This window comes from Dipodomys merriami, unplaced genomic scaffold, assembly GCF_024711535.1.
Source record: "Dipodomys merriami isolate MVZ:Mamm:240054 unplaced genomic scaffold, mDipMer1.0.p SCAF_16, whole genome shotgun sequence".
NCBI lineage: Eukaryota > Metazoa > Chordata > Mammalia > Rodentia > Heteromyidae > Dipodomys > Dipodomys merriami.
Window position 1 is genome coordinate 10,895,945 of NW_027202937.1, and position 24,092 is coordinate 10,920,036.

Below are 24,092 nucleotides of genomic sequence, written 5' to 3' on the forward strand. Positions count from 1 at the left end.
ATGCCAGTTTTACTGCTGTCTTTGAAATACATCAATGGGTATTTATGTTTAACAATCACAATCATTTTTTTCTATTTTAGTGCAATATACTGGACATAGTGGTGAGTCCCTCATCTGTTCGTTTTTTGGTCTCTTTTGTTTCTATTCCCTGTCCCAGTCTCTCTCCTGCCGTAAGAACAGTAGTGTTAGGGATGTTTTCACACTTCCCAGTTTACTTGCTGAGAACCCTTCAGAGTAGTTGTTTTTATACTAAAAAAAAAAAGTCTGGGTTTTTTTTTTATTACCTTTAAGTAGCTGTACAAAGGATTTGCCATTTAACAAAGCAGTTTGTGAACATACTACATGTTGATCAATGTCACCCCTTTTGAAAAAGTATTCAAAAATACCCCCCCCAATACTAGGTATAACTGTTTCTAAAATATAGTTTTTCTAGAGCACCAGAAGAAGAATAGTAGGGAAGTTTTCTAGTTGTGAATTATTTTGTAGCTTCCACGAAGGGCTTACTCAGAGATACTGGGAGCCAATGTAGGGGAAAATGACTAAAGGAAAGCAAACTTTAAAAATAAATTTAAAAGGGGGAAATACAATAAAATTGAAACAAACTAAGGTCTTACAAGTATTGTGAGGCAAGTTTGCCAGAGAAAACTGCAGGGCTAGTTCCCCTGAATTCCCAGTCTTCTCCTCTAAGACCTTTCTGTTTTCTCCAGTCCCAAATATCACCCACTTGGCCCTGCCCCTCATAGAAAGAGGAAAGGAGCATTTCAAGAAACAGGATCTGAAAGTAGCTGGGCCACAGTCATAAGCATTAGCAGGAGCATCAGGCAGTCACAAACCACCTGTGAGAGAAAATAAGCAAAGAAACAGCTCATGTGATTAGCTGGGGGGTTGGGGGGAGGGCAGGAAGGACAGTATTAAAATCTAGTTTGTGGCCGAGTAGGTGCCAGTGATTCACACCTGTCATCCTAGGCTGAGATCTGAGGATTGCAGTTCAAAGCCAGCCCAGGCAGCAAAGTCTGTGAGACTCTTATCTCCAATGAGCCACAAAAAGGCAGTAGTAGAGCTTTAGCTCAAGTGGTAGAGCTCTTTTTCAAGCCCCAGTACCAGAAGACAGAGACCGAGAAGAGCAGGTAGAGAGAGGACAGATAGAAAGAGAAAGAGGGTGGGGGGAAGAAATCTTACTTTATAGCCACTCTTCTATCCTGGACCAACAGAAACAGGCCTAAGGCTGCACAGGCTGCGCTGAGCTACAGTGAGGCAGGGTGTAGACCCTTGTGCCCTCTCTGAGGTCACTCTTAAGCTAATCAATCATGGGATAACTGAGATCTCTTGGTTCTACACGTGCTGATTACTCCTCTTTTCCCTTTTGTTTTCCTACCAGTTGATTCTTCAGACACAACCTGTAAGTTTCATGCCTGTTTTTATATGAGGACTGCCTTTGTGGTCATAGTATTTGGACATCTTTCTACTCTCTGCTTGATTCCATCTGTGGGTGGAGAAACTTGTGGCCCTTCTCTAGCTCTTTGACTCCTTGCACTGTCTTGTTGGTGCCTGTTCCCCTCAAGAAAAGAATGAATGGAGGAAAAATACAAACCTCAATATCAACCCGAGCACAGAGATCAGAGGAAATAAAGCTGACAGTAACTTATCAACAGGGTGGGACAATTGTATTAGTGAAGGAAAACCTACACAGGTTGGCTGGAACAGGGAGAAAGAAAGGGAAGGCAGAGCAATGTAAAGAAAACATCCCCAGTCCTGCAGGATGTCAAGCCACTATCAGGCATTGCAAAAAGGGAAAAAATAAGTCGTCATCTGGAAGGTTCAATGCAGAATTACCCAAGGTGTGATGGTAGATATACAAAACTCTAAAGCCCTTCCATTCAAGATGAGGATCCATTGCTACTTCTAGTATTCCCTCCTAGAAGAATAGTGGGAAAACTAGTCCTCTTCCATTAGCCTCTTCACATTCATTTCTTTTTGTTTTTCAGCTCCAGGAAACTCTTGTAAGTTTGTTTCCATTTGTGATGGAATAAAATGTTCTTCCCTAGTATCTAACAAATCTTAAACCAAAATGTTAGGATGCAATAGCTTAAAATTCTGATTTTCTTTTTTTTTTTTTTTTTTTTTAAATTGTATTTTATTTTATTTGAGAACATACTGTACAGAGGGGTTACAATTACATGGGCAGGATAATGCGTACATTTCTTACCAAGCATTGCAGCCTCCTCCTTTGTTTACCCTTCACTTCCCTTCCCCGCCTCCCCCCTCCCCCCACCCAATTTTACCCCCCTCCCCCCACCCAAAATTCTGATTTTCTTGATTCTCTATTTCCTCAGAACACTTATAGGTTATTAACAATCTTGTAGAACATTTAAAGAGAAATTTAAAGAGGGGGGAAAGAAAACAAAAGAAATTTCCCCCCATGGTTCTAATGATTATAAATTAGGAGACATCTATACAGAAAGAAAGAATTAGGGCTGGGAAGGTGGCTCAGTGGTAGAGTCCTTGCCTTGCATGCATGAGGCCCTGGGTTCCATTCCTCAGCACCACATAAGCAGAAAAAAAGCCAGAAGTGGCTCTGTGGCTCACTTGGTAGAGTGCTAGCCTTAAGCTGAAGAGCTCAGGGATAGCGCCCAAGCCCAGAGTTCAGGCCCCATGACTGACAAAAAAAGACAAGAAAAGAAAACAGAATTAAAGGAAATGATACAGATATTTCTGTTTTCTAGCTAGATCAGCTATACAAATAACAAGTTCTCTGCTATACACGCAGCAAAATCCAGGGATGATTATGAGAACTTATGTTCTAAAAGAAACTTGAAACTGTTCATTTCCTTAGCTTTTTACATTACTTTTTAAAAATTTAAGAAACAATAAGGAATTTCTCTGCTTTCTTTTCAGATGGCTCATCTCCTCGTGTCAGTAAGTCTGTGTTGGTTTCCTTCTCTCACACAGGACTTTGTGGACCTCTACTGGGGCCCAAAAGCCTGTCCACAAGGCTGCATAGGGCTGGAGGCATATGTTGGCCTCAGGCTATCTCATTATAAACCCCTGAAGATTCTAAATTGCGTACTAGAAAGTTTTAACTAGGTTAATTCAAAAAGAGATGAAGAGCAGAGAAACAGAATTGCACAATTCTAAGTCCTCAGTTAATAACAAATACTGTGTACAGAAAAGGAAAAAAATGATGAGAGGACAAAGAAGACATGATTGTGTAACTGTTTATCATTTAGACCTCATTTCCTGACCACATATGGATTTGAAGGCTCAAAGTTTCTACTTTAATAATCTATGGGGAAAAAAAGTAAACTGTATTTATTTACATAATAATAAAGAGTAAGCCAGGGGCTAGTGGTTCCACACCTGTCATTCTAGCTATTCAGGATCTGAAGATTATGGTTCAAAACCAACCAGGTTAGACATAGCCAAGAGACTTATCTCTGATTAACCACTAAAAAGCCAGCAGTGGAGATGAGGCTCAAGTGGTCAAGCATTAGCTTTGAGCAAAAAAGCCAAGTAAGAGCATGAGGTTCTGAGTTCAAGCCCCAGTACTAGTACACAAACAATAGTAATAACAATAAGAAGAGTAGAGAGGAAAGTTTCTCAGTAGTTTAGAGTAACATATTACAAGGGAATTGACAATGTCAAAAAACAAACAACTAAGATAACAGTTTTCTCTGTTCTCCTTACCAGGTAGACCAATTTCACTTGCCATCAGTAAGTCCACATTTCTGACACCATGGGGTCCTAGAATCCCTCTCTCCCCTGATAGTGCTGGGATTTGGGGACCTGTGGCGCTTACTACTTTAACCATTTACCTTCCTAATTGTCTAAGTTACTAATGATCTTTTTAAGAAAATGCAACCTCTGCTAATTCACATGAAAAGTAAATAAACACCAAAGAGAAGAGTTTCCCTATTGATACAATGACCTACCAAGAAAGAACTCTCTATGTAGAAGGGGGAAATTTTAATGGGAGAAGAAAATAATAAGATTCTTCCCTGTTTTTCAGCTGGTCAGCTTTCCACACCCAGCGGTAAGTTGTACTTGTTTTCCTGCTCTTTTCTGTGGTGACTGCTCGCCACATGCCTAGTGCCTTTCCCTGCTCTGCTCATTCTAACCTGTATATACTAACCTAAGACACATGACTTCCTGCTTCCTTTTCTGGTTCCACCTGTGAAGGAAACCAACATTTATTAAATTTTTTTTCTTTGCCTGTCCTGGGACTTGAACTCAGGGCCTGGGTGCTGTCCCTGAGCTGCTTTGCACTCAAGGCTAGCGCTCTACCACTTGAGCCACAGTGCCACTTCCAGCTTTTTCTGAGTAGTTTATTGGAGATAAGAGTGTCACAGATATTCCTGCCTGGGCTGGCTTTGAACTGTGATCTTTAGATCTCAGCCTCCTGAGTAGCTAGGTTGACAGGCATGAGCACTGGAGCCTGGCCATTTATTGAATTGTAAACACTGATTTTCTTTGCATATCCTTTAAGAACTATTAGTGTTCTTTAGTTATATTGCCCCATTTAATCCTTACAGGAGCTCCATTGGTCTTCTTATAAGAAAGAAGAAACTGAAGCCAAATAACTTGCCCAAAAGTGTATAGTCATAGAACCATACTTCAAACCTAGAATGTATATATACCAAGATTATTTATTTATTTATTTATTTTTTGCTGGACATGGGGCCTGAACTCTAGGCCTGGGCTCTGTCCCTCAGCTCTTCAGCTCAAGGCTAGCACTCTACCACTTGAGCCACAGTGCCACTTCCGGCTCTTTTTTTTCTTTTTGCTTATGTGGTGCTGAGGAATCGAACCCAGGGCCTCATGCATGCAAGGCAAGCACTCTGCCACTGAGCCACCTTCCCAGCCCCTATACCAAGATTTTTGTCTACACAAATATGGCTCTTTAAGAGGCATACAAGTCACTGATTTCTAATTCTGTTTTTTTAGGTACACTGCTGACACCTTTATGTAAGTATAACATCTCTTTCTCTACCTTAGTTCTCTTTTGTCCCCTTCATTTCATTTCTGCGTAAATGATCTGAGTTTCTCATCCCTGACTAACCTCCTTATCACTCAGCTTCCTCCATATCATAGCTCCTAGATCATGAAAGAAAATACTGATTAGAAGGACCAAGTTAACATTTATCAACAAAATACTGGAGAATGTTAGGGGGAAATGGAGATGTAGGCAGAATTTTTGAGAGAGAAGGGGAGGGTATAGAAGCAGAGGGGAAGGGCAAAGAACAGAGAATGAAGGGGAGCAGGGAGGAGAGGGAAAGAGGAGGGAAAAAAGAAGGAAGGGAAGGGAAAAGAAAAGTAGCTATTTAGTATCTACTTAGGAGGCTGAGATCTGAGGATCATGGTTTAAAGCCAACCAAGGCAAGAAAATCCATGAGACTCTTATCTCCAATAAACTTCTCAAAAATAAATCAGGAAAAGGAGCTATGGTTCAAATGGTGGAACACTAGCCTTGAGTAAAAAAGCTCAGGGTAGTACTCAGGCCCTGAGTTCAAGTCCCAGGACCATTACCAAAAAAAAAAAAAAAAAATAGAAAAAGAACCCAAGTTTCCCCCAATGATCACAATGTTATTCAAAGGAAACAAAAAACTCAAGTATTCTTTAGCTAAGACTGTAACACAATGTTGTTTACGTCCAATAAATGAAGAAACCCTTTAGGGAAGTCCTACCTTAGTCATCATCTTCACTGCTTAACCTCACATCTGAGTTTGAATTGCAGCTGATCTTCAAGGCTGTTTTGGATCCTTTTTCCGTGTGCCAACCTCTTACAGACACCAGCAAAAATAATTAAGAGAACACTGTGTGGTTCATATTTTTTTAAGTAAATGAATTTATTTTGTTTATTCTTTTAGTGATCTCCCAGAGGATCGCAAGTAAGTTCTCCACTTTTCCTTAGGTTAGATGGTTCTATTTCTAAGGGCCCTTGTGTTTTATTCCACATTCCATAAGGGCCTACATAATGACTGAAAGGTACCTTTTTGATTTGCAACTGTAGAATTTCTAGCCATTTCAGTTCTTCACTCAATTTCCCGGGTAACAGTTGCCAACAGTGACTTAACAAGTCACACTAAACATTGACAATAGTGTTAGTTCATATAAAATTTAGAAACCCAGTCTTCACAAGAAGATGCAAATCTTTAGCAATCCCAATAACCCCTGGAGTTCCTCAAACTAAGTTACATTAATATTAAAGGACAAGCTCAGCACCATGATTCATACCATAATCTTCATTACGTGGGAGGCTGAAGTCAAATGGGTTTCCAGCCCAGGCAAAAAAGTTCACAAGACCCCTGTCCCGCTGCTGTAGGAGGTAGTGCATGCCTGTCATCCCAGCTACATGAGAGGTTGAGATCAGGAGGACCATGGATCCGGGCAAAAAATTCACAAGACCTAATCTCAATAGAAAATACTGGTGTAGTGGTCTATATTTGTCATTTCAGCTATTGTGAAAGGCATAATTAATATAAGAGGGTCATAATTCAGGCCAGCTTAAACAAAAAGCAAGGACCTAAAAATAAGCAGAGACAGCCAAGCACTGTAGTCCTAACTACTCAGGAGACTGAGAGAAGAGGACTGTGGTTTGAAACCAGCCCAGGCAAGAAAGTCTGTGAGACTCATCTCCAATGAAGCACCAAGAAAAGCTGGAAGAGAAGCTATGGACCAAGTGGTAGAGTGAGATAGCTTTAAGCAACAAAGTTCTGGGTCAACGCCCAGGTCCTGAGTTCAAGCTCCAGGACTGGCACCAAGTTGGTACAATAGTAGTAGTAGTAGTAGTGAGAGCCAAATAGGTACACACACACACACACACACACACACACACACACATTGAGAGAGAGAGAGAGAAAGTTCATGCCAAGGTTAGAAATTCAATTCAGAATCTACAAGCCGTTAAGCAGGTACTCTAAATGAATATGATGAATTAGGTCCCCTAAGAACTGTGTAGAGTCACGTGCATTCTGATGACAAACACTGCTGCTCTGCTCTGGCCAACTTTTCCATGCAAGAAAGCAGATTTAGAGGTGCCAAAGCAGCTCAAGTGAAGCCAGGTTTGGGAGTATAATTTCCCAACATTTTAGCATGGATCCCTGTGGTAGATTTGCAAACATCCATATATATCTCCCTCCACTTCCATCTAGACACACTTGAAATATAACTGCACAACAATAATGAATTGCAAAGCCAGGACAAAGAGATTTGTATTTGAAGGAGAATTGGAGCTATTGACATAGAATGTGCTAGGGTTTCAAGACCCACTTCAAGATGGCAGCCAAGGTGGTAGAGAGTTGGAATCAGGATGTCTTGAAGTGAAGTTGGGAGCAGAAAACACACAGCGTGTCCATGGACAGGAACTAAGATATCTTCACCTCTCTGTCCCAGGAGTGAAACAGCATTCGTAACCCTGATAGGATAAGAAGAACCAAAAGTCTAACTGGAGGGGGTGATAGAGATATTGAGGGGTTGGTGGGATGGCTCAGGTGGTAGGGCACCTGCCAGTGAGCAAAAAAATAATGAGTTTCAGTCCCAGTCTAGGAAAAAAGAGAGAGAGATTGAAAAGTAGGAAAGTAAGGAAGCTGGTATGCATGTGGTCTGTGGCATTTACTTTCGTGAAAGTAGAAGAGGGACTATGAGGGAGGTGGGAAAGTAATCAGGAAAGTGGAGTTGAGAGATGCTAGCAGAGGCGTGAATATCAACAATAAATGCTATCCGTCATAATTAAGCCCACTACTTTGTATAATTAGTGTATGTGAATAGAAACTAAAATCTACCATGAATGAGGTCTTGCTCGCTCTTCTTATTCAGTGTGACACTGAATGACATCAGTCAGAGATTGTCTTTCTCCAGACAAACACACTAATTTATTTGTCTTTTCTATTGAAGCAAAACCTGGGATGCCTGCAAGTAAGTTCCATATTTCTCTCCATTTTATTGCTATATTAGTTTCTTGTGGCATCAATACATAGTCCCTATTGAGTCCTATTATGTGTGGGAAGGTACCAAAACCCAAAACCCTTTCTTTTTTTTTTTTTTTTGGTCGGTCATGGGGCTTGAACTCTGGGCCTGGACACTATCGCTCAGTTCTTCAGCTCAAAGCTAACACTCTACCACTTGAGCCACAATCGCCACTTCTGGTTTTCTAGTGGTTTATTGGAGATAAGAGTCTCATGGAGGAAGTGGCGCTGTAGCTCAAGTGGTAGAGCGCTCGCCTTGAGTTGAAGAGCTGAGGGACAACGCCCAGGCCCAGAGTTCAGGCCCCATGAACTACCGAAAATAAAAAAGTGGAAAATGTAAGACTAGGTATCTCACTCACAATCTCACAACTACAAGTACTAGGGCCACCTACCTGACTCTAAAAGTTAAGTAGTACCTCCATCAAGCTAAATAAGGTATTTATGCTTTTGGAGGGAAAAAGAAACTTTTCTAAAATTAACCTAAAAGTATAATGGAATGAGCAAGTTGAATCAAACACAATCATTTCAAAGAAATAACAAGAAAGGAATAAGAAAGTAATCAAGGGCTGGGAAGGTGGCTCAGTGGGAGAGCGCTTGCCTTGCATGCTCGAGGCCCTGGGTTTGATTCCTCAGCACCACATAAGCAGAAAGAAAAAAGCCGGAAGTGGCGCTGTGGCTCAAGTGGTAGAGTGCTAGCCTTGAGCTGAAGAGCTGAGGGACAGCGCCCAGGCCCAGAGTTCAGGCCCCACGACCGGACCAAAAAAAAAAAAAAGAAAAGAAAGTAATCAAGTGACCCAATACATTATACCACTGAATTTTGAAACTTCAAATCAGCAGAGAGAAATAAAGAGGAAACAGCCTCTCTCGATGATCACTGTCTTATCCTTGCTTTCCAAAAAGGAACCCAAATTAAGACACTTGAAGAGAACAACCTCAAGATGGTCTCCCACTATTGTTAATTGATCCTAAAGAGAGTTTGGTGGCCTCTGAGTTCTGTTTCTAAAACTTCCAGTAGAAAGACTCTGAGAAGTAACTATGTTTGTCATGTAGAAACCTCTTTTATTCAATTATTTCTTTTTACAGTAAAACAAAAACCAAGTAAGTTCTGTCTACTTATCGATCCTGAGATTGGTTCCTGTACAGATTATATCCTTTTCCAAGCATATAAGACCTCAACATTCAAACTTTTTTTTCATTTATTTTGCTCTATATTGAATGGCTTCCTCTAACAACACTGAAAGATACTTTAGAAAAATAAAAATGTCCAGGCCCCAGTGACTCACGCCTGTAATCCCAGCTACACAGGAGGCTGAGATCTCACAATAGCAGCTCAAAGCCAGCTCAGGCAAGAAAGTCTGTGAGATCCCCTGATCTCCAATTAACCACCAAAAGGCTGGGAAGTGAGCTCTGACTTGAATAATAGAGTGCCAGTTTTGAGCAAGATACCTCAGGGACAGTGCCCAGGCCCTGATTTCAAAGACCCAGGACCAGGAAAACAAAGAAACAGATGACCTTTTTAAAGATAGCATGACATCAAAAATGGTATTTTCAAATGACTTTCATTGGGTTATTTGGGTTTCAATTTATTTTGACACATAATAATTATATACATTCATGAGGTATAATATGACCACTTAACATGTGTATACAAAGCATAACAATCAAATCAAGCTAATTAGCAGTCCTATCTCATTTTTTAAAATCATCATTTCTTGTGTATGGAATACACAAGTCCCTTTCCTCTAGTTCTTTATAAAGTATATAATGAGTTTTTACAAACTATTGTCACTCTACTGTGCTATAAGATAGTAGGACAGTGGCATACTAGAGGTCAGAAGAAGCAAGAAAGTAAAGGCCGGCATGTTAGAACTGCCCATCATTCTTGATCTTTGTATACAAATAAGTTCTTCTCCTTTGATTAATAAACATCTATAAAATAAAACACAAACAGAAATAATTTTGGATGGGATAAGAAAAAAAATTGAATTAGTTTTACTGGCTTTTCCACACACAAGAAAGAATAGTTTATTTGCATACATTAGCTGCACAAGGGTTTCTTTGTGATATACACATACACACATGCAAAGTACCTAGATCTTATTTAGCTATGGCTCCTCTTTGTTCCCCTTCCTCACTTCTTAAGACAATTTCTACAGGTTTCTTTGTGCTAGTTTCATACATGTTTGTCTCCACACAAACTCCCTCTCCTCTTGTCCTCCCCCTCCCACTGGTACCCACACCCAAACAGAACATGTTTTACATTCCCTGTCATTCTTTTTCTTTTTTTGCCAGTCATAGGGCTTGAACTCAGGGCCTAGACACTGTCCCTGAGCTGCGTTTGCTCAAGGCTAGCACTCTACCACTTGAGCCTCATGACCACTTCCAGCTTTTTCTGGAACCCAGGGCTTCATGCATGTTAGGCAAGCACTCTACCACGAAGCCACATTCCCAACCCCATAGAGTAGATTCTGCATATGAGAGAGAATGTGTGGTATTTATCTTTCTTACTCTGGCTTATTTCACGTAACATGACAATCCCTAGTGCCACTCATTTCTCTGCAAATGACAAAACTTCACTCTTCTTTGCAGCTGAATAATACTCCATTGTGTATGCCACGTTTTCTTTGTCTAGTCATTGGTTAATGGACACCTAAACTACTTCCATATTTTTGACTCTTGTGAATAGGGCTACTATAAAACCTAACTCTATGTAGGTGTCTTAACTGTATTGGATTAACTGACTGGCATTCTTTGCCACGTATGCTCAATTAAACATGGTAGAAATTACACTGAAAAGTAGGAAAATCATGGAGAGAGTAAGCAATGAGAGAATAAAGGGGGAAAATCAAGCAAAACTGATGAGAAATGAGGGGCTTTCTCGCTCTTTTATGCTTCATTTTCCAAGAGAAATTAGATAATAAAAAGGAAACTTAAGCCAGGTGTCAGTGGCTCGTGCCTGTAATGCTAGCTACTCAGGAGGCTGAGATCTGAGAATTGCAGTTCAAAGCTAGCTCAAGCAGGAAAATCTGTGAGACTCTTATCTCTAAAAGCCAGAAGTGGTGCTGTAGCTCAAATGGTAGAGTGCTAGCCTTGACCAAAAGGAGCTTAGGGACAGTGCCCAGGCCCAGAGTTTAAGGGCCAGGACCAGCAAAATAAAATAAAATAAGTACTCACTTCAACTCTCAAAATAGTTAGATTACTATGTTTGCTCTGTGTGTGTGTGTGTGTGTGTGTGTGTGTGAGAGAGAGAGAGAGAGAGAGAGAGAGAGAGAGAGAGAGAGAGAGAGAGAGAGAGAGAGAGAGAGAGAGCCTATACTGGTCCTGGGGCTTGAATTTAGGAGCTGAGCACTGTCCCTGAGCTTTTATACTCAATGCTAGTGCTCTACCACTTGAGCCACAGTTCTACTTCCAGTTTTTTGGTGGTTAATTGGAGATAATAGTCTCACAAACTTCCCTACCTGGGCTAGCTTTGAACCATAACCCTCAAATCTCAGCCTCCTGAGAAGCTAGGATTACAGGCATGAGCCACCAGCCCTTGGCAGAATACTGTTTCAAAGGACTAAAGTAACTCATTATAAGGCTTGTAGATTGAATTCTTCCATTTCATCCCAAAATTCCTGTCTGTAAACAGTGCTAGAAAGAATTCTGTTATCATTGTTAATTCTGCTATGAGTGTCAACCCATGCTAATAATTTGTATTTGGATTTTAGCACAGGTAACAGTGCCTATAAGTAAGTTCCTTTCTTCATAAATCTAGTGTAAATTGGGTGCCCAATATGAGGAGGACTTTCTTTTCCAAATTCTCACCTAAATTCTGTGTATAGAATCTGTCTCTTACTCAGCAATCTGCTGATGTAAGAAAAAAAGAGAAAAGAAAGAAAAGGAAAGGAAAAAAGAAATTGATATCTCTGCCCAATATGAGGAGGACTTTCTTTTCCAAATTCTCACCTAAAATCTGTGTATAGAATCTGTCTCTTACTCAGCAATCTGCTGATGTAAGAAAAAAAGAGAAAAGAAAGAAAAGGAAAGGAAAAAAGAAATTGATATCTCTGCCTCCATTACACATAAATTTTGGGGTAGTGGGGGTTGGTGTCGCCCAAATGTCTGTGTTAGAGACACATATTCTTGATCCAGAATCTTTACTAATACATTTTTATTTCATGTTGTCTGGCCCAGAAAATCCAGCACCTGTTGGTAAGTTATTATGCATTTATTTCTTAATTCTAGTATCCTTTAGCTGGCCATCATAGATTCTTCAAAGTTGACAGTGGCTAATCCAAGTAGTTTATGTGTTGCTAAGGAGCTGTTTTTATCAGATGGTAAAATCTTTGTTCTATTTGAAGAAAGCACTCGTATTAAGGCAAATTCCATTAAAGACAATAGGTGAACTTGCCTAGCAATCTTGAGACTGAATTCAATCTCTAGAACCTCAAAAAATAAGTATAACAATAATGTGTTTAAAAGGCACTAGGTAAAAATATGACCTTGATTTGGGTGAGATTTTTCTAGCAAATTCACCAATCTTCCAGTTGCTTTCCATATTCCCTCCACACGTACCCTCCCATGAAGGCAATCATTTTTGTCAGATGGCTATATTTTCAACTCTTCCCTAAATGACTAAAGAATCGGTTTTTTATTTATTGCAATAACAGTTACTATATACTCAAAACTCATACATATGTCTACTAGTTGATTAATACTAATACTTGATACTGAAAATGAGTAGTTTTTACTATCTTCAGTTGTACAAAGGAGTCTCAATTCAACATGTCAGTTTGAGTACAATGGATCTTGATCCATGTCACCCCGTTCATCATTCTCCCCCATCTCTCCCAACCCCACCAATCCCCTCCGTTTTCCTAGTTCTGTTTTCACATATATACGTTGAATATTATAGCTGCATCATCCTACCCTTCCTCTCTTTGCCTACTTCCCTCCCCTTGGCCGCCTCATCTACCCTGAAACCTCAAGGTTCAGCTTCCTGGAATCCATGTTGTTAGACTATAAGTTTGCTGGAAAACTAGGATCTAAATATTAACAATTCCTCATACTGCATTCCATCCCTCCCCTATTCTAGTTACCTACAGTTTCTGTGATGTTAGAGATATGATTAAGGGTTTTTCTCTATCATGTATCTTTGTAGCTTCTTTCTTAGGAGACAAAGTGATACAGTATCTTAGGAAGGTTTTTTTTCTTTATCACTATTACTATAAAGAATATGATCATTGAATGTATTTTGTTTGTTATTGCTGTTATTTTTGTGGGTCATGGGGCTTGAACTCTGGGCCTGGGCGCTGTCCCTGAGCTCTTCAGCTCAAGGCAAGCGCTCTACTACTTGAGCCATAGCGCCACTCCCAGTTTTCTGGTAGTTTATTTATTAGAGATTAGATGTCATAGACTTTCCTGCCCAGGCTGGAAAGTGGAGCTGTAAGCTCAAGTGGTAGAGCACTTGACTTGAGCAAAAAAGCCAAGTGACAGTGAGAGAGCCTGAGTTCAAGCACTCATATTGGCACGAATAATAATAATAATAATAATTTTTTAAATTTTGCTTCATTAGCTCATTACTCTCCAAATAACCTGGTTATTTAGGTTCTAAAAACTGGGTTTAAATTGATTTAATAAGAGAAAGCATATTCTGAGAGAATTTAATATTTTCCAAAAGACTGCTTTCTGATACTTGAAGTGGGTTTTCATGTATATAATTTTGAAATCTAATCCATTTTCTTTTCCTTTTTAGCATTTTGCCCACTAAGTAAGTTCCCATTATCTTTCTCAATTTTGTCTAAATTGGTTCTGCATTTGGAATCTGTTGTATCTGGTTCATTTTATTCATTGGTTGGGTGGGTTGGTTGGTTGGTTGGTGGTTGTGGTAGTGATGGAGGTCTTTGGGTCAATTTTTGTTTTGTTTTGATAAAAAAAAAAAACAGGACATCATATGGAAAGGATAAAAGGGGAAAATGTGTTTCTCTGGTTAGAGAATTAAAATTCAGAGGGGAAAAAAAGAAACAATATTCAAACAATGTGGTCAGATTACACTAAAACCTTTATATTTCAACTTGTAGAATCACAAAACAAATCCCAAAAGATAAAAGGTAGAAACACTAAAATTTATACCTAGCAAGTGAGACAATAAAGAGCTACAGACTGAAGGCAGGTGTAATAGCTCATTTGTATAATCCCAGATACTCAGGAGGCAGCAATTGAAAAGATCATGGTCCCAAGGCCAGCTCCAGCAAAAAAAAATTAGCAAGACCTCCAAGAGCTACAAAATATCATTCTTACTTTTTCAACCATTTATAAATGCAAAGTCTAATTGTACCTCCCAGAGCATACAAAAATAGACACAAGCTACATTTATGTAGGAGCTGGGCTTTGCCAAATCTTGCTGTAGATTTCAGATATCCTAACACTACATTCTCAACCCTGATAAACAATCCTGGTATTGTATTTCTCGCAATTTCATGCTTTCTTATTATTGTATTTTTATATTAGGTGTATTAAGTAACATCAACCCAAGAGATACACCTATATGTCAATATGAGTTGAAATATATATCTGACAAGCATACCTAAAGTAATTCTTAAGTGAATAACGTTAGCATGTGTCTTCTAACTAAGGACATTATATATCCCATGTTTTATAAACGCTAATCATGGAACTCTAAATAAAATTGCTAGTTATTGATGAAAAGTAATGGCAATTTGGATTATCCAAATCTTCCTAAAGGACAACAGGCTAAGGAAGGGAAGGCAATGAAATTTCCTCCTATTTAACTAAACAGAACTTAGTAATTAATAACACAGATTCTATCAATATAGAGGCTGGAGTCTTGGGAAGAAGGGAAAACCCAGAATCTTTTTTTTTTTTTTTTTGCCTTTTTCTCTTTCAGTGGACAACTCTGGAAAAATCAGTAAGTTTGGATCATTTCCTTACCTTTCCTGTTTCTACAATTAGGACCTTACAGACTGTGTTCGCAAATTTTCTTGAGTTACAAGTTAGTCTATCTTAAAGTAGTCATCTTTTTTTTTTTTTTTTCCAATCCTGGGGCTTGAATTCTGGGCCTGGGCACTGTCCCTCAGCTGTTCAGCTCAAGGCTAGTCTCTACCACTTGAGCAACAGCACCACTTCTGGTTTTCTAGTGGTTTATTGGAGATAAAAGTCTCATGGACTTTTCCTGCCTGGGCTGGCTTTGAACCATGATCCTCAGATCTCAACCTCCTGAGTAACTAGGATTACAGGCACAAGCCACTGACGCCCAGCTTAGTAGTCATCATTTCTTAAATGATTTCCTCTCATTTTGGTTTTGATTCCCTCTTCACCTATTTTTCTTGTGTAACAAAGTATAATTGCTTTCCCTTGGTTCCTAGCTCTGTATCACCAATAATCATCAATAGCAGAAATCACCAATTAGTCAACCAAAATGACTAGTTGGCAATTGGGAACTTTACATTTAAAAAGAAAATGCTAGGGGCTGAGAAGGTGGCTCAGTGGTAGAGTACTTGCTTTGCATGCATGAGGCCCTGGGTTCTTCTTCAGCACCATATAAGCAGAAAAAGCTGGAAGTGGTGCTGTGGCTCAAGTGGTAGAGCACTAGCCTTGAGCTGAAGAGCTGAGGACAGCGCCCAGCCCAGAGTTCAGGCCCCATGACCGGACCAAAAAAAGAAAGAAAGAAAGAAAACGCTCAGAGATTTGACAGCAACTAAGTACCAAGACATGATGATTTTGACATTTTTCAAACTAATTAGAATAGGTTAAAATTTTGAATCATAAAAGAATTTTATGTAGTGTGTAGTCCTAGCTACTCAGGAAGCTGAGATGTAAGGATCATGGTGCAAAGCCAGCCCAGACAGCAAAGTCCATAAGACCCTTATCTCCAAATAAAACAGAAGGTGCTGTGGCTCAAAGCCGTAGAGCTCTGGTCTTGCAAAAAGAGCTCAGAAACAGCACCTAGACCCTAAGTTCAAGCCCCATGACCAACAACAAGAAAAGACAAAAAGGTAGGATGTAAGTCAAGAGCAGTGGTTCATGCCTGTGGAATCCCAGCTACTCAGGAGACTGAGATCTGAGGATCTCAATTCAAAGCCAGACAGGGCAGGAAAGTTAGAGACATTCTTACCTCCAATTAATCATCAAAAATGCTAGAAGTGGAGATGTAGCTCAAGTGGCAGAGTGCTAGCCTTTAACAAAAAAAACTCAGGGAGCAGGGCACCAGAGGCTCACACCTATAACCCCTAGCTACTCAGAAGACTGAGATCTGAGGATCAGAGTTCAAAGCCAGCCTGAGCAGAAAAGTCTTATCTTATCTTCAATTAACCACCAGAAAACCAGAAGTGGTTCTGTGGACAGTGCTCAGGCCCAGAGTTCAAGCCTCAGACCTCTCCCACTCCACCCCTCCCCCCAAAAAGTAGGAACTGTAATAGTTGGGATTTTAGTAGAGTTCATCTTTCTTATCCAAGGATTAAAGATTACCCTCTCTACAGAGTAGAATAGGAAACATTGGCCTGTAACAGTCCTGAAGATAATTTGTCTTCCATGTAGATTCTATTTCTGAATTAACCTAAAAAGAATATTATTGGAAAGTGGGTTCTCTTTAAGTTAGAAAATGCTCACTGATCTTTCTTTTGTGTTTTACTTTTAGCACTATTTCCAATGGGTAAGTTCCTTAACAATTATTAACTAGGATATTTACATTGCTTGTCATTGTTTTCTGAACTGGACATTTCTACTCCTACAGTACAGGCATGTGCATTAAGGTCATTTTAAATATCCCTTTTATCTGGAATCATCGGAGTTTTCTGTATGTGGGTGCCAGTACTGGGCCTTGAACTCATGGGCACCATGCTCTTGTTTAGCTTTTTCTTTTTTTCTTTTTTTGGAGGGGGGGTCCGGTCGTGGGGCCTGAATTCTGGGCCTGGGCGCTGTCCCTCAGCTCTTCAGCTCAAGGCTAGCAGTGCTCTAACACTTGAGCCATAGCACCAATTCCAGCTTTTTTTTCTGCTTATGTGGTGCTAAGGAATCGAACCAAGGGCCTCATGCATGCAAGGCAAGTGCTCTACCACTGAGCCATCTTCCCAGCTCTTGCTTAGCTGTTTCATGCAAGGCTGACCACTTGAGCCACACCTCTACTTCCTCATCTAGCACTTAAGTACATTCTTTGACAAAAAAAAAATTATTGTTATTATAAAGGTAATCTACAAATTAAATACATAGTTTTAGAGATACTGCTGCAGAGAAAATGAAGTTCATAGGAAAGGATTGTTGATATCTTCCAGCCATCTTATTCTAGACTTTAAAAAGAATCTCATTGGCTCCCAGTAATATGCAATGAAAGAAAGATTGGTTTCTGAGTTCTGTTAGCTTTTTTGCTGGGAATTTAAAATTCATTTTCAAGTAAAGTCTTCTGGATCACACTGTTAGGGGAAAAATCTAGTTGCATTCCTTTTTTTGAAGGACAGTAGGGATGGAGTACCTGCTATATATTGTATATTGGGCTATGCACCTTCAAAACAGTATTTCTTTTTTTCCCCCTCAGCGTTAGCACTTTGCCACTTTCAGCCACAGCTCCATTTCTGGTTCACAGCTCCACTTCTGGTGTTCTGGTGGTTAATTGGAGATAAGGGTGTCTCAGGGGCTTTTCTGCCTTGGCTGGCTTTGAAATGCAATCCTCAGATCTCAGCCTTCTAGGTGGCTAGAATTACAGGCATGAGCCACTGGCACCTTGCTCTTACTCTTTTTATAGTCCTATCTGGTAGCTATTATTTTTTGAGTGCCTGTCCTGGGGCTTAAACTCAGGGCCTGTATGCTGTCCCTGAGTTCTTTTGCTCAATGGCACTCTACCACAGCTCTACTTTCAAGTTTTTTTGGTACTTAAGTGAAGATAAGAGTCTCATGAACATTTTTGTCCAAGCTGGCTTAGATCCATGCTCCTTGGAGCTGAGCTTCCAGAGAGGCTAGGATTATAGGCATGAACCACCAGCACTTGTGGCAGCTATTATTATCTCCAACTTTACAGATCTGGAAACTGGCTCAGATGTGGTGTAAAGAGTTGGAAAATAGTGTTAAACCTTCCTGGCACTGAAGTACCGATTCTATACCAACACCTTGTCTCCTACATTATGTCATAATGCTTTTTTGTGACTAGTCATGAAACCTGATCTAGTAATCAACTATTTATAAATATAAATATGTGTCTACTAGAGATATTGACTAATGTTCACAAAAGAATTCTTCTTAAAATAGATAAGTTCCCATTTAGATCAATTTTTGATTTGTGTGTGTGTGTGTGTGTGTGTGTGTGTGTGTGTGTGTGTGTGTGTGTGCACGTATGCACATGAGTGCTAGTAACAGAGCTTGAACTCAGGGCCTGGGCCCCAGTCCTTTGGCTTTTTTTTTTTCTAAAGGCTAGTGCTCTACCACTTGAGCCTTTGCTCTACTTCCAGATTTTTGGTGGTTACTTGGAAACAAGAGTCTCATGAACTTTGCTGCCTAGGCTGATTTCCAGCTACAACCTCAGATCTCAGCCTCCTGAGTAACTAGGATTATAGGTGTAAGTCAGTAGTGTCTGGCTGACTTTTTTTTTTTTTTTTGGGGTCCGGTTGTGGGGCCTGAACTCTGGGCCTGGGTGCTGTCCCTCAGCTCTTCAGCTCAAGGCTAGCGCTCTACCACTTGAGCCTTTGCTCTACTTCCAGATTTTTGGTGGTTACTTGGAAACAAGAGTCTCATGAACTTTGCTGCCTAGGCTGATTTCCAGCTACAACCTCAGATCTCAGCCTCCTGAGTAACTAGGATTATAGGTGTAAGTCAGTAGTGTCTGGCTGACTTTTTTTTTTTTTTGGGGGGTCCGGTTGTGGGGCCTGAACTCTGGGCCTGGGTGCTGTCCCTCAGCTCTTCAGCTCAAGGCTAGCGCTCTACCACTTGAGCCACAGCGCCACTTCCGGCTTTTTGCTTATGTGGTGCTGAGGAATCGAACCCAGGGCCTCATGCATGCAAGGCAAGCACTCTACCACTGGGCCACCTTCCCAGCCCCCTGGCTGACTTTTTGTTTTCTAAATTCAGGTTTCTCCCTACGGGGCTTATTTAAATCATGGCCTTCAAGAAACTATATTAAAAAAAAAGAGTACTAATTTTTTAAATATACATGTATATATAATCATAAGAAACAAGCCAGGCACTGGTGGCTCACGCCTGTAATCCTAGCTACTCAGGAGGCTGAGATCTGAGGATCACGGTTCAAAGCCAGCCCGGGCAGGAAAGATTGTGAGACTCCTGTCTCCAATAAACCACCAGAAAACCGGAAGTGGCGCTGTAGTTCAAGTGGTAGAGCGCTCGCCTTGAGCTGAAGAGCTGAAGGACAGCGCCCAGGCCCAGAGTTCAAGCCCCACGACCGACAAAAAAAAAAAAAAAAAAAAAACATAAGAAACAAGTAAGACCCATCTAATGAGATATATTTCAATCTTTCCAAACAAAATCTGAAGGAGCAATCATTTTATTTTGAACAAGAAATAGTATGCTTTTTTTTTTTTTTTTTTTTTTTTGGTCAGCCGTGGGGCTTGAACTCTGGGCTTGGGTACTGTCCTTGCGCTCTTTGGCTCAAGGCAAGTGCTCTACCACTAGATCCATAGCACCACTTCCGGTTTTCTGAGTGGTTTATTGGAGATAAGAGTCTCACAGACTTTCCTGGCTTTGAACCGTGATCCTCAGCTCTCAGCCTCCTGTGTAGCTAGGATTACAGGCATGAGCCACTAGCGCCTGGCTTATGAATTCTTTTATACAAGAAATAATATAGGCCAGACACTGATGGATAATGCCTGTAATGCTAGCAACTCAGGAGACTGAAATCTGAGGATCCTGGTTCAAGGCCAGCATGGACAGACAAATCTAAAACTCTTATCTCCAATAACCAGCTAAAAGGTTGGAAGTAGAGCTGTGGAGCAAGTGATAGAGCACCAGCCTTGAATAACATGACAAGCAGTAACGGGAGGCAATCCTGAGTTCAAGCCTCCATAGTGGCACCAAAACAACAGAAAAAAAGTGGAATTTTATCAATACTTCTATAATTTTCATCTTTTCCACTATTTTATATTTTTAGGAAATTTTCCTATTATATCCAGTTTGTCCCTTTTAAGACAAAATATGGAAACCAGTATGGGGGGGATAGAGGGAGATAAAGCAGAAGAACTTGATATTTGAATCATGCACTTTTATTGTGTACTCAGTTATGCTTCCAGGTAACAAGGCTGAAGGACTTAAAAAACAATGCGATAACAAAGTCCAGTTTCTGGAACATGGAGGAACCACAAGTTATCAGAAGAGCCAAGAGGAAACCAAGGAAGCAGAGTGTTGTGAATCCTTGTTTCCAACACACACAAAAGAGCCAAGTGGCATTTCACTGGAGGAAGACAAGCTAGAAATAGAGATCATGTTAAAGAGCGACTCTGAAATACTAAAAGAAGAGGAATCCCCAGTGAAGAAGAGCGATGCCAGAGTCCCGAGAGAACAGAATGCCCAAGAAAATGCTAAGGTGGCATTACGAAAAGAACAGGAATCCCCAGTGAAGAGGAGTGAGGTGGAGATTGCAAAAGGAAAGGAAGGCAAAGTCAGGCAAAGTGAGGTCGAAGTTCCAAAAGAACCTGAAGTCCAAGAAAAGAGGGAAGTATTCGTACCAAAAAGGCAGGAACCCTTCATAAATAAGAGTGAGGTAATAGTACCAAAAAGACAGGAATTGCAAGAAAAGAATGAGATGGCAGCAGCCAAACAAGCTGAAGCCCCAGAGAGGAAGAACGAGGCAGGAGAACCGAAGGGACAGGAGTCCCGAATAAAGCCGAGTGAAGCGTCCATACCAAAAGGACAGGACTCCCAGAGGAGTGTGATGGGCACATCCAAGCAAGCCGAAGCCCCAGAGAGGAAGATCGAGGCAGGAGAACCCAAAGGACAGGAGTCCCGAATAAGGAAAAGTGAAGTCGGACTACCAAAAAGACAGGAATCCTATGCAAGAGTGACTAAAGAACCTGAAGCCCAAGAGAAGAAAAATGAGGCACTAGCACTGAAAGGACCGGAAACCCAAGCGAAGAAGAGTGAGGCGTTAGTAACAAAAGGACCAGAAACCCAAGCCAAGAAGAGTGAGGCGTTAGGACCAAAAGGACCAGAAATCCAAGGGAAGAAGAGTGAGGCGTTAGTACCAAAAGGACCAGAAATCCAAGGGAAAAAGAGTGAGACGTTAGTACCAAAAGGACCAGAAATCCAAGGGAAAAAGAGTGAGACGTTAGTACCAAAAGGACCAGAAATCCAAGGGAAAAAGAGTGAGGCGTTAGTACCAAAAGGATCAGAAACCCAAGCGAAGAGGAATGAGGCAGAAGCTCGTGAAGGACAAGAATCCCAAGAAAAGAAAAATGAGACAGGAATACCAAACAAAGGAGAGGCCCAAACAGGGGGAAAGATGTCAAGGAATAAGGGAAAGGAAGGCCAGAGAAATGAGGGAGGTGCACTGATGAATCAAAATAATGGCCAGTTGATGAAGGCAAAGGTAACAAAGAAAAAGATACTGTTAAGGAATTAGATGTGAAAGGTAAATTTAAAAAAAAAATATTTAAGGGGGCCAAAGCACGTAAAGAAAATGAGTAAATACAAAGAGAACTGATCCTTGTAATTCCCATCCTCCAAATACAAGGCACGTACCAGCCACTGGAGTCTAAATAAAAAATCAACGTCATCTATAGATCTACAGTTTCTGCTCTTCAGAAGTTTCATCAGGTTGAGATATCTTAGCCACAAGCCAGCTTTTAAATGTGTGCTTTATAAGTCAATCCATAATAGCATCCAATCAAGAAGGGCTGGGTACTCTGAAATAAAACATTTTTACTAAAGAAATGTGTATTATTTCATTTTTTAAATTTTTTTTGTCATTCATGGAGGCTTGAACTCAGGACCTGAGCTCTTTTGCTCAAGGTTAGCACTCTGCCACTTTAAGCCACAGCTCCACTTCTGGTTTTCTGGTGGCTAATTGGAGATAAAAGTCTCACAGCCTGCCTTTCCCTGGATTACAGGTGTGAGCAACCAGTGCACAATTAAGAGATGTCTAATTTCCTTTGACAAATATTCTGTCTCTAATTTACCCAACTAAACAATCTCTCTTCATAGTCATTGGTAGCAAGATAATCTATTAGCACTAAGGAATATTCAGAAAAACACAGTCAGAGTTCCTGCCGAAAAGTAGTTTGTAATATAGAGAGTTATATATGTACAAGTAATTTTTTTAAATCAGTGTTTAAAAGTGTCAAGAAGTGGGCTGGGAAAGTTGCTCGGTGGTAGAGTGCTTGCCTCGTATGCATGAGGCCCTGGGTTCCATTTCTTAGCACATATAAACAGAAAAGGCCAGAAGTGGCACTATGTCTCAAGTGGTAGAGCACTAGCCATGAGCTGAAGAGCTGAGGGACAGCACCCAGGCCCAGAGTTCAAGGCCCACAGCCAACAAAAGAAAAGTGTCCAAAACTGTTTTAGAGGGCTGGGAAGGTGGCTCAGTGGTAAAGTGCTTGCCTTACATGCATGAAGCCCTCAGCACCACATAAGCAGAAAAAGCCAGAAGTGGTGGTGTGGCTCAAATGGTAGAGTACTAGCCTTGAGCTCAAGAGCTGAGGGATAGCGCCCAGTCCCAGAGTTCAGGTCCCATAACTGACAAAAAAAAAAAAAAAAAGTGCTTTAGATAACCCAGGCACTGGTGGCTCACACCTGTAATCCTAAATACTCAGGAGGCTGAGACCTGATCATTACAGTTTGGAACCAGTCCAGACAGGAAAGTCCATGAGACTCTTATTTCCAATTAACCACCAAAAATTCAGAAATGGAGCTGAGCCTCAAGTGGTAGAGTGATAGCCTTAATTTAAGAAAACTGAATTTCTTATTTTGCTCTTCAGGAAGATGAAAGACTTCTGACATGATTAAGAAGGACAGTGAGTAAATTTGCATTACAAAAAATTAATCTTGGGATTGTGCAAAATAGATGGAAGAAAAGAAACACCAGAAAAATCGAGGTAAGAAGTGTAGCTTTGGGTGGCAGAGAAGAAAAAAGAAGAAATCACTATTTCGTGGTGACCAGTAGGAGTAAGGAAAACAAAACAATTGATAACTCCCTAACATTTTTTAACCAATTCAGTGTATTTTTTTCATAACAAGCCTCTTCATTTACCAGCAAGAAAAAAATACTTTGAATAGGAAAGACATGTCATGATAAGCTAGAACATGATTAATTTTTCCCTTCAGTATTTGCTTGGGGGGAAAAGGATACCACATTTCTACTCAATTATGGAAAGCACTTTATAGTTCAGAAGTTTGTTTGTTTTTATACACTCCATTATGCCATGAAGTTGTAGGAAGTACACTCCAGCCAGCTCAGGCTACTTTCCTCTTGAATCTCACAAGGTTTTCTCTTTGGCTTCTTTTCCTGATCCTTTTCTTTCACACACTTGAAGCAGCCTTACCCATGAGACTGCTTACTGTACTCAATGTGCACACTGATGCTCTTGGCATGAAGCTTGCCCTTCACTTGCTTGTGTATAACAATGCCAAGAACATGATGGGAAATGTTATAGACTCTTTTTACCATGGTCATGTTTGTAGAGCATTCTTACTTGAGTACAACTTAATGGGAAGGATTTTTTATTTCAGATCCTGACATCAGAGGTGTCAGTCCATTATGGTGGGTGGGGTGTAGTTCAATGTCATGGCAGACAGAAAGCAGAGATCAGGAATACAGGAAGAGGCTAAGGACATGCCCCCAGTGACCTCCTCCCTCCAACTGGGCCCCACACCTTACCTTTCATCATTTCCCAATAATACCCATCCTACCAAGAATCCATTGGGATCAATCTCCTATTTAGGTCAGAGCCCTCATGATTCAATCATCTCTGGAAATGGCACAACAGACACCTAAGAACTGTTTTATTCATCTGGGCATTTCCCAATCCAATCAATCAAGTTGACAAGATTAAGTATCACAAACAGTTCCTAATCCCTTTGATGCCTACAATATCACCGTTCTTACAGATTGGTATATGTGCCCGGAGGAACAGTTCCATGCTTCTTTTTTTGTTGTTGTTGGTCGTAGGACTTGAACTTGGGCCTGGGTGCTGTCCCTAA

At 40.5% G+C, this 24,092-nt stretch overlaps 1 protein-coding gene across 11 annotated transcripts in view; it reads left to right on the top strand.

The window, feature by feature from the left end:
* Tsbp1 (testis expressed basic protein 1) overlaps positions 1–21,798 on the top strand; it is a 43,736-nt gene extending 21,938 nt beyond the window's left edge. For 2 of the 11 annotated variants that reach the window (XM_070024042.1, XM_070024045.1), the window contains 15 exons: positions 81–101; positions 1,379–1,399; positions 1,986–2,000; positions 2,896–2,916; positions 3,688–3,711; positions 4,007–4,030; positions 4,942–4,962; positions 5,865–5,885; positions 7,891–7,911; positions 11,672–11,692; positions 12,138–12,155; positions 13,699–13,713; positions 14,851–14,871; positions 16,600–16,614; positions 20,177–21,798. In XM_070024042.1, coding sequence (XP_069880143.1) covers positions 81–101; positions 1,379–1,399; positions 1,986–2,000; positions 2,896–2,916; positions 3,688–3,711; positions 4,007–4,030; positions 4,942–4,962; positions 5,865–5,885; positions 7,891–7,911; positions 11,672–11,692; positions 12,138–12,155; positions 13,699–13,713; positions 14,851–14,871; positions 16,600–16,614; positions 20,177–21,516 — 1,619 coding nt within the window. In that variant the 3' untranslated portion in view covers positions 21,517–21,798. Of the gene's footprint in view, positions 1–80; positions 102–1,378; positions 1,400–1,985; positions 2,001–2,895; positions 2,917–3,687; positions 3,712–4,006; positions 4,031–4,941; positions 4,963–5,864; positions 5,886–7,890; positions 7,912–9,044; positions 9,060–11,671; positions 11,693–12,137; positions 12,156–13,698; positions 13,714–14,850; positions 14,872–16,599; positions 16,615–20,176 lie in introns of all 11 variants that reach the window. The other 9 variants (XM_070024044.1, XM_070024043.1, XM_070024047.1 and 6 more) reach the window with 9 other exon arrangements.
* Positions 21,799–24,092: the final 2,294 nt, after the last annotated feature.